Source organism: Impatiens glandulifera, chromosome 3 (assembly GCF_907164915.1).
Source record: "Impatiens glandulifera chromosome 3, dImpGla2.1, whole genome shotgun sequence".
In the NCBI taxonomy this organism is placed as follows: domain Eukaryota; kingdom Viridiplantae; phylum Streptophyta; class Magnoliopsida; order Ericales; family Balsaminaceae; genus Impatiens; species Impatiens glandulifera.
Genome location: NC_061864.1, coordinates 11,813,819 through 11,828,826, shown reverse-complemented (window position 1 = coordinate 11,828,826; position 15,008 = coordinate 11,813,819). Strand labels below are relative to the sequence as shown.

The following is a 15,008-nucleotide window of genomic DNA, read 5'->3' as shown; positions in this document are numbered from 1 at the left end:
TTGATTAATGAAATGAGTGATATAATTGTTTAAAAGAGGGAATTGGAGTAAATGAACCTAAAAATAGGGTGAACTGAGGGAAGTGCGGGCCCATAATTTAAATAGTGGTGACCCCTTTTTTTTCTGACGAAAATGTCCTGACGCATCCTCAGGTTGCGTGACGCAATTTTTTATTTTTTTATTTTTCAAAAAATTTTAATTATGAAAATTTTTGGATAAAAATGCTCCAGTTGCGTCACTCAACCCCGTTGCGTTACGCAATCGCGTCATGCAACCCCAGGTGCGTCACGCAACCGCGAGACGAAAAAAAAAATTTGGTTGCGTCACGCAACTGGAGTTACGTTACGCAAGAGTATAATTGTCATTAAAAAAAAGGGTCACCAACGCTATTTAAATTATAGGCCCGCACTTCCCTCCATTCACCCTAATTTTAGGGTCATTTACTCCAATTTCCCGTTTAAAAGTGATTGATTTAAAATTTAATTTTGTTTTAAATTTTTTAAAAACTAAAAGAAAACAAGACCTTATAAGTTGTCAACGAACCCATGTTTCACAAAAAAAAATATATTTTTTTAAATAGGTCTAAAATGTTATTATGTATTATATAGTTAGCTTCCTATTGTCAATGCGTGTTGCTTTTGTGAGATGGATTGTATATAATAGTATTTACATTGATGTTTTCCTATATATAAATCATAAGGGTTTTGATTTGCTCAACCCATTAAAATAAATAAATTAAGAGATAATCTATAAAGCAGATTTGATTTGCAATATTTATATTATATATAATGTGGGAGAGATAAACAATAAAGAACTATTTAAAATCAGTCTTTAATTATATTCAAAGTGGAGTCTTTTATTTTGCGGGATTTTCTGAATTGGGTGATTGGAGGCGCTGACAATGGCAGTTGGCAAGGATTATGTAAGTAGTAAGATGAATTGATGACTGCGTCAACTCGCTTTATTTTTACTCTTTGAAGCAGAGATCCTCTTTCTGGCAATGGCGGAATTGAATTGCAGTCCAGGTAGCTTCTGACTGGTTCCTTAATAATATGTTTGATAGTTGACTCTCGGAAAAGGGGGGCTTTGGATACCCGAAAAAGTGTAGCTTTTCTTCACCCAGTTCCTTCATTTCTTTAACCCATCACTGTGTTTGCACTTACGAAACGAACATTTTTTGGGGGTCCCGCCGCAATTTAAGTGCCCATCTTTATAACTTGTACTCAATTCGATCTTCCTCTTTTGACTGTATTGTACAGCTCACTGATCAAAAGCTTTAATTCTACTTCTATAGAGAATTGAGTTCTTCTATATGCGATCTAAACCCAATCGGGTCTTATCTCCCCTATTGGGGGGATATTGTTGTTAGATTGATATGGGTTCGAAGCCGGATTTCTCTCCGGCTCCTACTTACCGTCCATTAGAGACTTTTTGGGACACAGAAGACGACGCCCCTGGTCCCCGCTGCGGCCACACACTCACTGCAGTCGCTGCCACTAAATCACATGGCCCTCGACTGATCCTCTTCGGAGGCGCCACCGCCATTGAAGACGGACCCACTACGGGAGGCATCAGTATACTCTCTCTCTATCTATCTATATATCTATCTCTATCGATTGGTGATTTTCCTGTCTTCTGTTAGCGTTATTGGTGAATTTGTTTCCAATTATTCACAGGGTTAGCTGGAGTGACGAATGCTATACATTCATATGATGTTCTCACCCGAAAATGGACAAGGCATGTCCTATGAGATTTGTAGTTATTTTAAAAAAGAAATCTTTCTAGATATTAATTTACTCATCAAATTGGTTATTTTGGTTTCAATAAAATAGACTTAATCCAGCAGGGGATCCTCCTTCTCCTAGAGCTGCTCATGCTGCAGCTGCAGTAGGAACGATGGTTGTGTTTCAGGTAATTAGAAAGGCCTAATATTGTCTTCACTAGATTAGATAGATTTAAGGTGGAAAAGATTGTTGTTGATCTTCTTTTGTGGTTAGGGTGGAATTGGTCCTGCTGGGCATTCAACAGATGATCTTTACGTTCTTGACTTAGCCAAGGACAAATTCAAGTGGCATAGGTACATCACACTCTATTTTTTCGTTAGATTTTGTTGAACATTGACTTGATTGTTGGTTATTGGATATAATATAGAGTAGTAGTTCAAGGGCAGGTTCCTGGTCCTAGGTATGGTCATGCCATGGACTTGGTTGCTCAAAGATATCTTGTCATGGTCAGTGGCAATGATGGTAAGCGAGAGCTGTTAACTTCTTCTTTTTTGTGTGTGTTTTGGAGTTTTTTTATTTTACAGGATTTGTGTACTTTTGTAGGGAAAAGAGTTATGTCAGATGCTTGGGCTCTGGATACAGCTCAAAAGCCATATGCTTGGCAAAAACTCAATCCACAAGGTGATAAACCCTCTGCTAGAATGTGAGTAATTCGTTTAATTTCTTTCTCCACACAACAACAACTTTTTTTAATGCTGAAAGGATTTCGACGATCTCTTTTATCTATTATCCTAGGTATGCAAGTGGTAGTGCCCGTTCAGACGGCATGTTTCTTCTGTGTGGTGGTAGAGATTTGCCCGGAGCTGTATGCGTTTGTTTTTCTTTCTTTATTCTATGTATATTTGAAGCTTGTTGTGTTTATGTCTTCTTCATCTTCATGCAGCCTCTTGCAGATGCTTATGGTCTACTCATGCATAGAAATGGTGAATGGGAATGGACTCTTGCACCTGGAGTGGTTCCTTCTCCCAGATATCAACATGCTGCAGTTAGTCATCGCGGTTTACATCTTCATTTCTGTAAATTTTCAAGATGTTTTAATAAAAAAAAAATTGTATTTCTGGTTTCTTCAGGTGTTTGTTGGTGCTAGATTACATGTTACTGGCGGTGCACTTAGGGGAGGACGATCGGTTGAAGGTGAAGCAACTATTTCAGGTAGTAAATCAAACTCCCTCTTGTCTGCCCTCCTTATGGAAACTAATTGTGAATACTTGGTAACTTTTTTATAGTTCTGGATACTGCTGCTGGTGTTTGGTTGGATAGGAATGGCTTGGTTACTACATCATCTCGCTCGAGCAAAGGGCTTACCCTTGATTATGAACCGTTTTTGGAGCTTATGCGTCGTTGTCGCCATGCAGTTGCTTCTGTTGGTCTTAGGGTTTATGTTTATGGCGGTCTTAGAGGAGGTAATAATACACTTTTAATGTTTTCATAGTCTTATGGTGCCCATTTGGAAACAGTTTTTGTAAATCTAGATGAGAAACAGTCAGTTTCTATCTAGACCCGGATCAAGATCCATCATACCCAGAAAGTGTTTCTTTAATGCTTCAATTTTTCCGCAGATGTTCTGTTAGACGATTTTGTCGTAGCTGAAAATTCATCTGATATCAACTCATCTGTATTAACAACATCTAATGGTGGTGCTAGACAACCGGAGATTCCTTCGTCTGGTGGTGATGGTGGCAGCGGCTTGTGGTTTATCCCTCTCTTTCTGTCTCACTTAGAAGCAATGGCTGAATGTCTTTCTATTTATAGTAACTTTTTTTTCTTGTTCTTTTTCAAGCATGGATAAGGATTCGATGGAGAAACTGACAGAGGCTTCGGCGGCTGAGGCCGAGGTTGCTTCTGCTGTCTTGCAAGCTGCACAAGCAGCGTCGTCAGCTTCTGGCGAAGGAGAAACATCGAATTCAGATGATAACTCTCAAGCTGTTGAACCCGTTTCGGATGAAAGTGATACAGAAGACGTCCGCCTTCATCCCAGAGCTGTATATGCTGTTCATTATAATTTAGACTTACCTTGGAAGAATTCTGTTTCTTCTTTGATTTATTTTTTATTTTTTATATGAACAGGTTGTAATTGCTAAAGAGGCTGTTGGAAATCTAGGGTTGATGGTGAGGCAGTTGTCGCTGGATCAGTTTGAGAATGAGAGTAGGCGAATGGTTCACAACGATCAGTCGAATTCTGCCAAGAAAATATCGAGACAGCAGAAATCTCATGAAGAAGGGTTGCATAAGAAGGTAGGAGTTTAATTTATAGGCTTTCTCACATAAGAAAAAAGTACAATTATTATTTTTTTATGTTGTTATTGTGTGTGTAGATTATTTCTACATTGCTCTGGCCTCGGAACTGGAAAGCTCCGGTGCATAGGAAGTTTTTTCTCGATTCTTATGAAGTGGGTGAACTTTGTTATGCTGCTGAGCAGATATTTATGAAGGAGCCTACAGTTCTTCAACTGAAAGCTCCTATAAAAGTGTTTGGAGATCTTCATGGACAATTTGGAGATTTAATGCGGCTCTTTGATGAGTATGGATTTCCTTCCACTGCAGGAGACCTAACGTAAGGATGAGGATTTTATCCCATCATTAATTTTTTTATAGCATTTTAAAATATTAAATACAAAGGATATTTTAGTTGATTAACCCAAATAATCCATAAATTCTACATCAATCAAGCTCTTGGTGTTTGTGAAAGGAAGTTGTTTATAATTATGACAGGAATGGTAAAATTGTTTTGATCGATGCTTTTCAGGTATATAGACTATTTGTTTCTCGGAGATTATGTGGATCGAGGACAACACAGCTTGGAGACGATCACCTTGCTTCTTGCACTCAAGGAAAGCTTTTTTTTTATTTTTTATTTTCCTGATTTCATATCATCATATGATTAATTATGAAAAGTGAGTGAAAATATTTAAATTTTGTTTTTTCGGGTGACAGATTGAGTATCCTGAGAATGTTCATCTGATTCGAGGGAATCACGAAGCTGCAGATATAAACGCTCTATTTGGTTTTCGCATTGAATGTATTGAGAGGATGGTATGGATTGATTGGTGTTGACAATATTATTTTTATTATTATTACCGTTGGTCAAATACGGGTTTTTGTAGGGAGAAAAAGATGGGATCTGGGCATGGACGAGATTTAATCAACTATTTAACTATCTTCCACTTGCTGCAATGATTGAGAAGAAGATAATATGTATGCATGGTGGGATAGGAAGGTGTATTCATTCTGTTGATCAGATTGAGAAAATTGAAAGACCCATAACAATGGATGCTGGCTCTTTGGTTTTGATGGATCTTCTTTGGTATTATTATTATTATTATATCTCTATTATTACATTTCAATTGATGGAAAAGTAGTTATTGATTATACTTGTGTTTCTTCTTGTTAATACGATAGGTCAGATCCTACAGAAAACGACAGTGTTGAGGGTTTGAGACCCAATGCTAGAGGACCTGGCCTCGTCACTTTTGGGGTATGTAGTCATTTTTTTATTCTTTCCATTTGTTGGACTATTAAACTAGGAAATTCTCAAAAATTGTCATTTTTTTTGTCGCAGCCGGATCGTGTTACAGATTTTTGCAAGAAGAACAAGCTGCAACTCATCATAAGAGCTCATGAATGTGTGATGGACGGTTTTGAGCGATTTGCTCAAGGACAACTGATAACTCTTTTCTCTGCAACAAATTATTGTGGTTAGACAAACTATTTTCTATTCTAGTTAGTTGAAACTTGAAAGTAAAGCATTTGGATCTTTTTACATGAAAACATTGATTCATGCAGGAACTGCAAATAATGCTGGAGCGATACTTGTGATTGGCCGAGGGCTGGTTATTGTTCCAAAGCTCATTCATCCTTTGCCGCCACCTCTCCGCTCTCCAGAAGCATCTCCAGAACGTGTTGTTATGGATGACAATGCATGGATGCAGGTAATTCCAGAGAAAAGAAGACTGGAAAGAGGAAATTGTGTTCCAATTTTTTTGTATGCTTAGTTGATTCTTAAAGCATCGTCAATTTTGTCATTCCTTTGCAGGAGCTTAACATTCAGAGACCGCCAACCCCTACAAGAGGACGACCCCAGCCAAACCTAGATCGTAACTCGCTGGCTTATATCTAATTATAGAGATTTTTTAGGGGTGGTTTGTGACACATATATGTATTTATATTTATTGTGGTTAATTGGTAGGATGTACAATCTATATAATATAGTTGTTAAAAGGTTTTTATAGTAATCTCAAAATCTTTGTTTTATTTTCTTCTAGGTTTGGTGAGATTTTAAGGTAGGGATTTAAGTTTCTCCATGCAAATGTTTTACTGAGCTGACACAGTAACATTACTATAGTAACTATGACAGCTGAATAGTTACTGTAGTAACTAACAGATTGCAGAAGCCATTTGTTTAAATCATATTAACATATTTATAAGATATTGTTTTAGATTGTTTTATGTTTTGAAATATGACCCATCCCTTTTTTGTAAGAGATAACTAAACCAGGTCCAGGTGGGGGTTGTTTCATTCCCCAAAGTAATTAATTGTAGAAAATAAGTGTATTTTAAGAAGGAATGATTATTAGGTGGGGGCTAAAAGTTCATCCATTCCCTTTCTAGAAAAGGGATTGAATATGAAGATTAATTTTTTTAACTCACCCTGCAATCAAAGAGACCCAAATAAGTAATGTATGAAAGTAAATATGCAATAGAAATAATCAGGTGAAAATATTAATAATAATTTTAAAGTTACATAACCTTAATATTTAATACATGACTATTAGCTAGCCTACTATATTTAGCATGAATTAGTAGTAACAATCATTGTCTTTTCAAATTTAACTTGTTTAAAGATATTATGTTTATATCTTTTGTTTTGTTCTTGAAATAACTGGTGCAGAAGAAACTGAATTCATTTATGCAAAATTTCTAGTCCAAATTTTTAAACAAAAGTTTTCAAATAAGATCAACATCTAAATATAACCTGAAATATCTCAGTTTCAAACAATTAGCATATTTGAAAACACTTAAATTTCTGAATCTAATAGAGAAACTATCAATAATTTGAATGTCACACTAAGTTCAAAAATGGATCCCATCTAACTAGATCAACATTTGAATGAAAAGTCTGACAGATATTTCTAAATGAAACCCCTTTTGGTAAGAAATGACTAAACCAAGTGAGGTGGTGGTCAGTAACCAAAGTAATTAATGGTAGAAAAGAGTGTGTAGGAAAATATCAAAAGCAAATATAAACAAATGGGAAATGATTAAGAAAAGAGCCTTCCATATACAAGATTGATTCTTCAACTAATCCTTCCATTGTCTCGAAATAACCGCTGTTTCTGATTGAGATTGACTGGTAGTTGTAGTTAGTTATGCACCTTGTAGAGCTCTCTCCCGCTGCTTCCTGTGAAGAGGTGATTTGGATTTGTGAATAATGAATTGCCTGTTACTGAGAGATTATGAAAAGTTTGTTTGAATCCCAGAGGACTCTGATCATGCCAAGTTTCTTCTCAGCTTCCTCAAATGAATTGCCAGTCACTTCACAAGGAAAGGGGAGCCTTTTATTTTTGTCACCCTTTAGCAGCTCAATAACATCCACTACACACATATCAGACTCGTCCAGGGTTTGCCCGCACCATTTTCCTTGCACCTGATATACTTTCCCCCTTCCGATTTCTTCACCCCCTTCATCTACAAGTAATACAAATTGTCCTAGCTCGCTATTAGCTAGTAATGCTGCCGGTCCCACATTAGAAACCTCTGACCGTGCTGCTGTCTCAAATTTACTCTTCTTCATCACCGGCATCTCTCCTACTGTACTGCCCCCCTGATTATTTCCTCTTCCTGCAAACGCGATGCTGACATCATCTGTAGGACTATCGGATGAATCGTACTGGGGAATGACTCCCGACCCCGTTTGTTTATCGTGAGAAGCAATATTATTATTGGCTTCCTGTGGTGTGTGAACATCTTTTGCTGCTCGGGCTAATCTTGCTTTCCTATTATTCAACCTATTTTAACAATAAAGAACAGATGACTTAACATAGATGCTCTAATAAACATTATTAAGGCATTGTTTGATGTGGGTTATTTTATCAACAATCTACTCATGAACCATATCATTCAAATCAGCAACTAAAATACCCTTCTCTATTTTATTATTATTATAACCTCTAATGTCTTTTTACCCAAATGACATGATTTTCAATAACCTACATAAGGTTATTTGGAAAATAACCCTAGATCAAACAAGGCCTAAAGGACAATCATACATGAAAAAAAAATGTCAGCTTACCAGTTCTTAAGCTGAGCAGTTGTAACCTCAGGACCCTGAGGAAAAATAGAATAAAAGGGGATTAAGAAAATAGCACCAATAAAAAAATATAACGTTATTTTGGTTAATGGAATTAAACTCTTCCAACATACATGTAGTCTGAGTTCGTCAGCCCAAGATTGTATCAATGAAGCATTTCGAAGCATGTTAGGTTCATCCAAGAGTGCATTCTCAATTAGAGCAATCTGTTTATCATTCATAATTGTTCTTTTCCGTTTCCTTTGATGCTTTTCTGGGGGCTTATTAACTATTTCAGTTCTTTCATCGTCTGGAACTTCAGATCTAGTGTCTTTATTATGGACCCTTGAATTTGCATGATCATTGTTGCTTATTTGATCTGTAGGGTCCTTTCCTCTAGTAGAGCTCGAATCAGACCCACTTGTTTCAGCATTTTGAACATCTTTATTGTGATTTCCCCTTGAACTTGCTGCTGCTGCTGCTACAATCACATGCAATTCATCTTTGTCTTCCCTGTTTGCTTGTGGTGTCAAATCACCAGACTGACCTACAGTATACCTCCTGGAAGGAAGTTGTTCATCTTTAAGGGGAGCTGAATTCTCTGACATGCCTTCTACGTCACCACTTCTACAATTGAGCCCCCCCATCTCCATTTCGCCGAGAGAAGCTAGTTCCCCACCTTTCATGGGAGCTGAATTCCCTGGCAAGGCCTCTAAATTATTTCTATAATTGAACCCCATTCCAACTTCATGAAGAAGGGCTTCTGAGCCTCCTCCAATACTTTGAGCCTCCTATATAGAACAAATACAGTTCACATATTGCAAGAAGGCATCCCGGACTCACCCAACAGAGAGGATGAAAGAAACAACCCAAAAAAACAAGCAAAAATGGAATAATATTGATGTTAATAATATTGAGCACTAGAAAAACCTGCATATGTTCCAAATCAGAAACTTGATCCCGTGGCTCAAGAAAACTAGGAATGAGACTAATCACCTAAAAAGTTTCAATATATAATAAATTTAAATAATCTTTACACCATGGTTAGAATTGAGATATTTTTCCTTCTCCCTTCAAGAAACACAAATTTGTGATGTGTAAGGTAGTATTGTGCTGTGTATTAGGGTCTCACTAATGTTTTTTTTAGAACACTGGGGTCTGTTTCTCCTTCGGAGTGCGACTAATCCCCGCAGGTTAAGCACATAGCCCGCAAATATACTCAACCAATTTAACCAGACGAGCGGAACTTGTCGTCTGACGGGCTCGAACCAGGACTTCAGAGAGACGGGTATCACCTCTTATTGCCGCTTATTGTATAGGTAGTTAGTAGTAATGACAGTTATGTGTTGTCTTTTAAAACATTAGAAGGTAAACTTCAAAGATTATTGAATACTTGAATGAATGGTTTTTGAGCCTCTCATCTCCCATTCTTCTCACTTCTCACTCCCTTCTCAACTACTATCTAACCCTATCAAAATTGTTTCATATCAGATTGCAGCATTCATATTTACATGCATATTAATACCAAAGTTGTATTCTCTCTTCTAGCCTAGCGACAATAAGAGGTGGATACTAACTCTAAGTTCCTGAGTTCGAGCCGTCAGGCGGCAAGTTCTGAGCCTGGTTAAATGCTTAAGTGTGTTTGTGGGCTACGTACTTAATCCGTTGTCCCATTTTTTATTTTATTTTTTAATACCAAAGTCTTGGTAATTTATCCTTCAACTTTCTTCCCTAAACACCTCTTACATTGCGCCCACTAAGTGATAATTTCAACAAGAACACAAATCAACTATTTAATAGCAAAGAACATAGAGTCAAAACAATCTTAAAAAATTAAACATTACCTGAGTTCCATTTGCTTCTTGTCCTGCAGGAGTTTTTAGTGATTCTATGCGTAATAGAAACATTCTGCATAATATTTTGCACAGTTAGTTCTCCCTAAGCAGGTGTCTCATGTCTTATGAATGTTCATTAGTGGATAAAATAATAATTATATTATAATGTTTTCGAGGGGTGTCATAGAACAGATTCTAAACAATAAAAAAAAAGACAAAGTTTGCAAGCATTTCCAGACTAGATAAGGAGACTTGAAAAATTCTAGGAAACCTACTGAGTGGAATGTTGGTTTTACAAGCATAATATAGACAGACATATCAAATGAACTTAGGGTCAAATAAAAACGAAAATGCATTTGAAGAAATTGCAGATTAAATAAACACACAAGTAGGAGATAATAGTGGAAACACTTAATCCAGAACACAGATAAGTAGATGTTGCAGGTATTCTTGGATTTGCATGATGATAACATGCATCTAAAAAACATGTTCACAAAGTTTCACATTTTTTGTTAGAATTACCTTAAGAGATGTACATCTTCCTGATTCAAAAAGGAAGGAACTAATGATTCTGCATGACTCAACAAAGATCCTATAAAATGAAGTCACTAATTAGAGATGCAAAGAAAAACATAGTCGTGATCATTCAATTAATGCAAGTTGCCAAGATTTACGTAGGTTCTTAGTGACAATGCCAGCTTTTTCAGATTCGGAAATTGGTAACTTAGGCAGTTCTCTTCTCAGGCACTCAAGAAACTTGTTAAGGAAAACATCCTCCTTCTCTGCAAATTTATACAGTAGATGTGTTACAAATCAAAGTTGATGGACATCTAGAAAGATACTGGTTCAAACATTAACCTTGACATATTCCTGGAACATAACAGTGGAGATTGGCTATCACTTTCACCAATAATGATGCCCTCTGATGTGCATATGAAGACCCGGGTATACTATTGGGAGCAAAAGTTGATCCTACCGAAGCCATATTTAACGAGTCTAACAATGATGTTAGATCCACAACAGATCCTGCAGCTGCAAATGAGTCAAACTCGAGGGTAGCATCTTCTTCCCGTACTGAAAGTTCAGATGAACACCAATTTGACAGGAATTCTTGATGTGGCAATGAAAAAATTGCCGTCAAAACTTCGGTCTGAACAAACACAGAATTGCATTATCACAAAACTTGTAAAATACACTTTCACTGAGCTTAGAAAGCACGGAAGGTTTAAACATCAAAATCATAGCTCAGAAAATGTTATTTCACTCTCACACGTCTTTTCTGTTAGACTTAGTAGCACATTCACATTTATGTCAGTTAAGCATTGTGAGTCTGACTACATTTCTCAGAAAATGAATACAATCATCTCCATCTATAAGCATGTTGATTTAACATAGGAATATTTACTACAGGGATTAACACCCATAAGCCTTGCACCATCTACAGTCTGTTTCTTATCAAGAAATAGGATTTGTTTCTCCGAATCCAAAAGATAAAATCTTATTAGGTGTTAATTTATATATTTTCCATCTCCAACCTCGTAGACCAAAAGGATACAGTATAAAGTTATGCACAATTTGGATATACTTAACAGTTCAGTAAATAAATAAAAAGTTTAAAGAAAATACAAGACCAATGGTATTATGACAAATCCATAAACATCATTTAAAAAGACAGATGACAAATGACATTGAATCTTGAAAGGCTTACAAAATACACTGTGATGTAAGATTGGAAGTTTGAATCGTCTGAAAGAATATCTGCCAGGCGCAATGCATTTAGTAGCAAGAGACCCATTGGATAAGTTTTGTCAGAGCAAGAACTGGGTTGTCTAGGATCTCTATCAACAAAATTCTTCAGTAATTCAAGAACCTATAGAGCAGAAATTGGATACACACATGTTCGAATGTCAGGGAAGCATTTACCCAATAAATAAAGAATACCATGTAGATGAAAGATGAAACCTAGGAACTGGCCTCAAATGCAACAGTTTTAGCCAAGTCCATGCTACGGGAACAGCTAGCAACCTCATCCAGATAAGATATACTGTCCGACTCGCAAAGATGCAATAGCTGTATATGCAAGATTTGTTCAGTAAACAACTAATTTTCTTCAAACAAAAAGACAAAAATCATTGAACACTTTCCACTATTATGACATCTAAATATTCTAGATGCATGCAGCTTATCAGAGAGATTGTTGTGAAGGATGTACCATCTACTACAAGGATCTTTCAATAAGAAGAAAAAGAGACAAACTTATAGGCTGGTGCTGACATGACAGGCCACCAGGTAAACTCTAATTCCTACAAAGCTGGAATTTGGAGAGGAGGAAATCCCTAAATATTAGGTATTCCCTCATATTGAGAAAGACATAACATGTGTCAGCTAACTACTCTCTAACTAGCTAATCAGTTTACACAGTATTTATCTGTTATCTATACAGAAACATAGCAGTTTATCATTCAATAGTTGTCTCCACCATAATGCTTGTAAATCCAGAAGTATTTAAGTTGTACTTACAATTGACAGAACTTTAGATTTCAACCTAGATACAGCAGCTACAACTGAAGATGGCTCTCTTGATGATGGCTTAATTTTTAGGTTCAGAATGGATTGGGCCAGCAAGAGAAAACCACCTTCTCTACACAACTCCTGAAATAGGAAGAAAAGCAGGCGACTTTACTAAACCTTCATTAGATATTTGCAGGTCTGAAAATAGAAATTTGATACCAGAAAATGGGAAAATGCAAGATAAGTATATAATTGATCTTGTTCATGGTCAATTGACCTAAAATTAAGTTGAACTGCTAGATGGCCGATAATTTGCCATTTATGCAACAATATTAGCATAAAGCAGGTTGAAATAATTGAAATAACCGAATCAGTTATAATAGTTTGTTAAACCAAAGGACTGTTGTGAACAAGCTATTAACATGATGTTTTAATTCATTTTATCTTCTAAATATGGTCAATTTTCAAAATAAATAATCTAACTTGCAGAAGTAGAGAGTTCATGACCAGACACCTTATTTTTAGCAAGGCGCTCCCGGAATGATTTCTGCCCACACAGTGAATGAAGGAACTGTAAAGAAGCCTCACATTGCTGACAAAGGTAGTTCAATGTTCCTTCAGCAGCAGAATTTGATTTTATGAAGAAATCAGTAGAATGAGCTGAAAGCATGACTAGCAGAAACTTTATATCTACACGAAGAGCCGCCAAAACTGCATCCATGAACATGTCAACCTAGCATGGAAAGATTACTTGTCAGTGTTAAAAAAATTATACTCTTTCAAGATTCATTCTATAGTTGAATGTACAAAGTAACTATCTAACTGGCATAAGAAGAAACGAAGACTCAGTGGGCAGCAGCCACATCAGTGACAATGCAATTGCAATAGCCTTAATGTCAGAAAAAATTAGCAGTGCTTACATTCCTGCATGAAGCGAGACAATCAAAATGAACAATGAGTCGGGAAGGAAGCTTACCTTACAGTGAGAGACCAGAATGGAAGCTAGATCTTGCCATTGTGAAGCAATACATACAGTTAATAAATGTAGGCTGCAAGCCACTAAAGCAGAATGCAATAAGGGCATAGAACTGGAAGCATGGTTGCCCTACATCCCAAGAAATCAAGCTCAATATCAATCAATAATTCTAATAGTACAGCAAATTTGTACAGGGAAGTAAAAATTCCAACCTGATTGTATCTTCCTAGAACAACAAGCAAATAAAAGACCAGATCAATAATTTGATCTGATATTTTCAGATCATCCAGCAGTATCTGCAAAAATATATCAAGAAATAAGTCACCAGAACCATCTTAGATTTTTGTGAACATTTGGCTGCATGTGATATCTTTTCACTGTCTTTGACATTGCTCCAGCAGCAATAACCACAAACAAAATATAGGATAAAAAGAAAGAAAAAAAATTGTTGGCTTTCAAACATAAACCTAAAGCTGGTTCTGTCCTCACATGAGAAGAGGAGTTCAAAACCATATACAAACAAGTGCATGAACTAAACAGTAGCAAGAAATAGTTTCCCACCTGTTCAAGTTTGGGATGCCGAGGTGCTAGATCACATAAGGAATGAAGCAGTCGAAGCCCACATAACAAGTATCTGAACAACTTATCATCTCTTTTTGATAACATAAGCTTGGCCATAAGATGTGAAGGGAGATACCTAGCAAGCTTATCAAGGTCAATCTGCAAGAATACAATCAATCATTCAAAATCCACTCAACCATCTAAATTCTATCAATGTTACATATTCAAAAGCATCATATATTGTATCTAGAAGAACCAACCATAGTGGATAGACCAGCCTCACTAAAGTACTGAATGCTACTATTTCCAGATTCGCGGATGAGCTTAGTCAGCTCTTGAGAGTTAAGGCCATGCAATCTTTTCACTGCTGAAACTAAGTCCATATCCTGTATACATAAAATTTAAGAAGATCCGAACTATTGAACAACCAAGTATTATAGGCAGCTTTTATGTTAGAAAAAAAAAAAAGACTTAATATTTATTCATGGAAACTACAGAATACAGGCACATGAATAAGCATGCAAGTTATACGGTAGTCACTAATCCTGTCTTATAACATGCATGAGTTGTAAAATGTTTTGAACCGATTTATAAAAAATTACAAGTTGACACTTACTTGATGGGCATTGCTGCTGCTTGAATGCTCTTCCTTGACGTACCTCATTGTCGAGACTATCGACTGAATCACCTAGAAAGAACAAATTTGGACAAAAACCCTAGATTTGTAGGGAGATTGAAATGACCCCCCGAAGCTGTAAACCCTAAAATCGGAAGGGATTGTTCAAACCCAGTGGGGAGAAAATGAGCTTGAGTGATGTATCCAACCAAAGAAGAGTAGAATACAACAGTGAGATGGCTTTGGAGTTGGATCTTCCAAAGTTCGGACTAATTATAGCCAAAACAAAAACGAATCCTAGAGAGAGAACGAGAGATGGGGCGCCAAAAATCCTAGTAAAAAGGCAAGAAATTTACATACAATTTCCCTCACTTTGCCCTTTTAATCTCTTGTCTAATTTCCCCTAGCTCTTATTCAATTTATTAAAATAAGTATTTTT

The 15,008-nt window shown here is 36.5% G+C and overlaps 2 protein-coding genes across 2 annotated transcripts; one reads left to right on the top strand and one right to left on the bottom strand.

Moving 5' to 3' along the window:
* Nucleotides 1-950: 950 nt before the first annotated feature.
* On the top strand, nucleotides 951-6,045 carry LOC124929127 (serine/threonine-protein phosphatase BSL1-like). Its single transcript, XM_047469404.1, has 21 exons — nucleotides 951-1,574; nucleotides 1,677-1,737; nucleotides 1,833-1,911; nucleotides 1,998-2,077; nucleotides 2,152-2,246; nucleotides 2,328-2,427; nucleotides 2,520-2,589; nucleotides 2,668-2,769; nucleotides 2,855-2,936; nucleotides 3,011-3,187; nucleotides 3,344-3,476; nucleotides 3,565-3,766; nucleotides 3,852-4,019; nucleotides 4,100-4,338; nucleotides 4,531-4,615; nucleotides 4,719-4,817; nucleotides 4,889-5,088; nucleotides 5,184-5,259; nucleotides 5,344-5,479; nucleotides 5,568-5,713; nucleotides 5,818-6,045. The coding sequence occupies exons 1-21, from the start codon at nucleotides 1,376-1,378 to the stop codon at nucleotides 5,899-5,901; spliced, it is 2,613 nt and encodes an 870-aa protein (XP_047325360.1). The 5' UTR covers nucleotides 951-1,375; the 3' UTR covers nucleotides 5,902-6,045.
* Nucleotides 6,046-6,788: 743 nt separating this feature from the next.
* On the bottom strand, nucleotides 6,789-14,918 carry LOC124929335 (nodulin homeobox). Its single transcript, XM_047469669.1, has 16 exons — nucleotides 14,570-14,918; nucleotides 14,214-14,339; nucleotides 13,954-14,112; nucleotides 13,605-13,688; nucleotides 13,393-13,521; nucleotides 12,931-13,149; nucleotides 12,426-12,557; nucleotides 11,880-11,975; nucleotides 11,614-11,775; nucleotides 10,764-11,055; nucleotides 10,580-10,687; nucleotides 10,428-10,497; nucleotides 9,915-9,978; nucleotides 8,205-8,861; nucleotides 8,074-8,108; nucleotides 6,789-7,789 (listed from the first exon to the last, which is right to left on the bottom strand). The coding sequence occupies exons 1-16, from the start codon at nucleotides 14,615-14,617 to the stop codon at nucleotides 7,225-7,227; spliced, it is 2,946 nt and encodes a 981-aa protein (XP_047325625.1). The 5' UTR covers nucleotides 14,618-14,918; the 3' UTR covers nucleotides 6,789-7,224.
* Nucleotides 14,919-15,008: the final 90 nt, after the last annotated feature.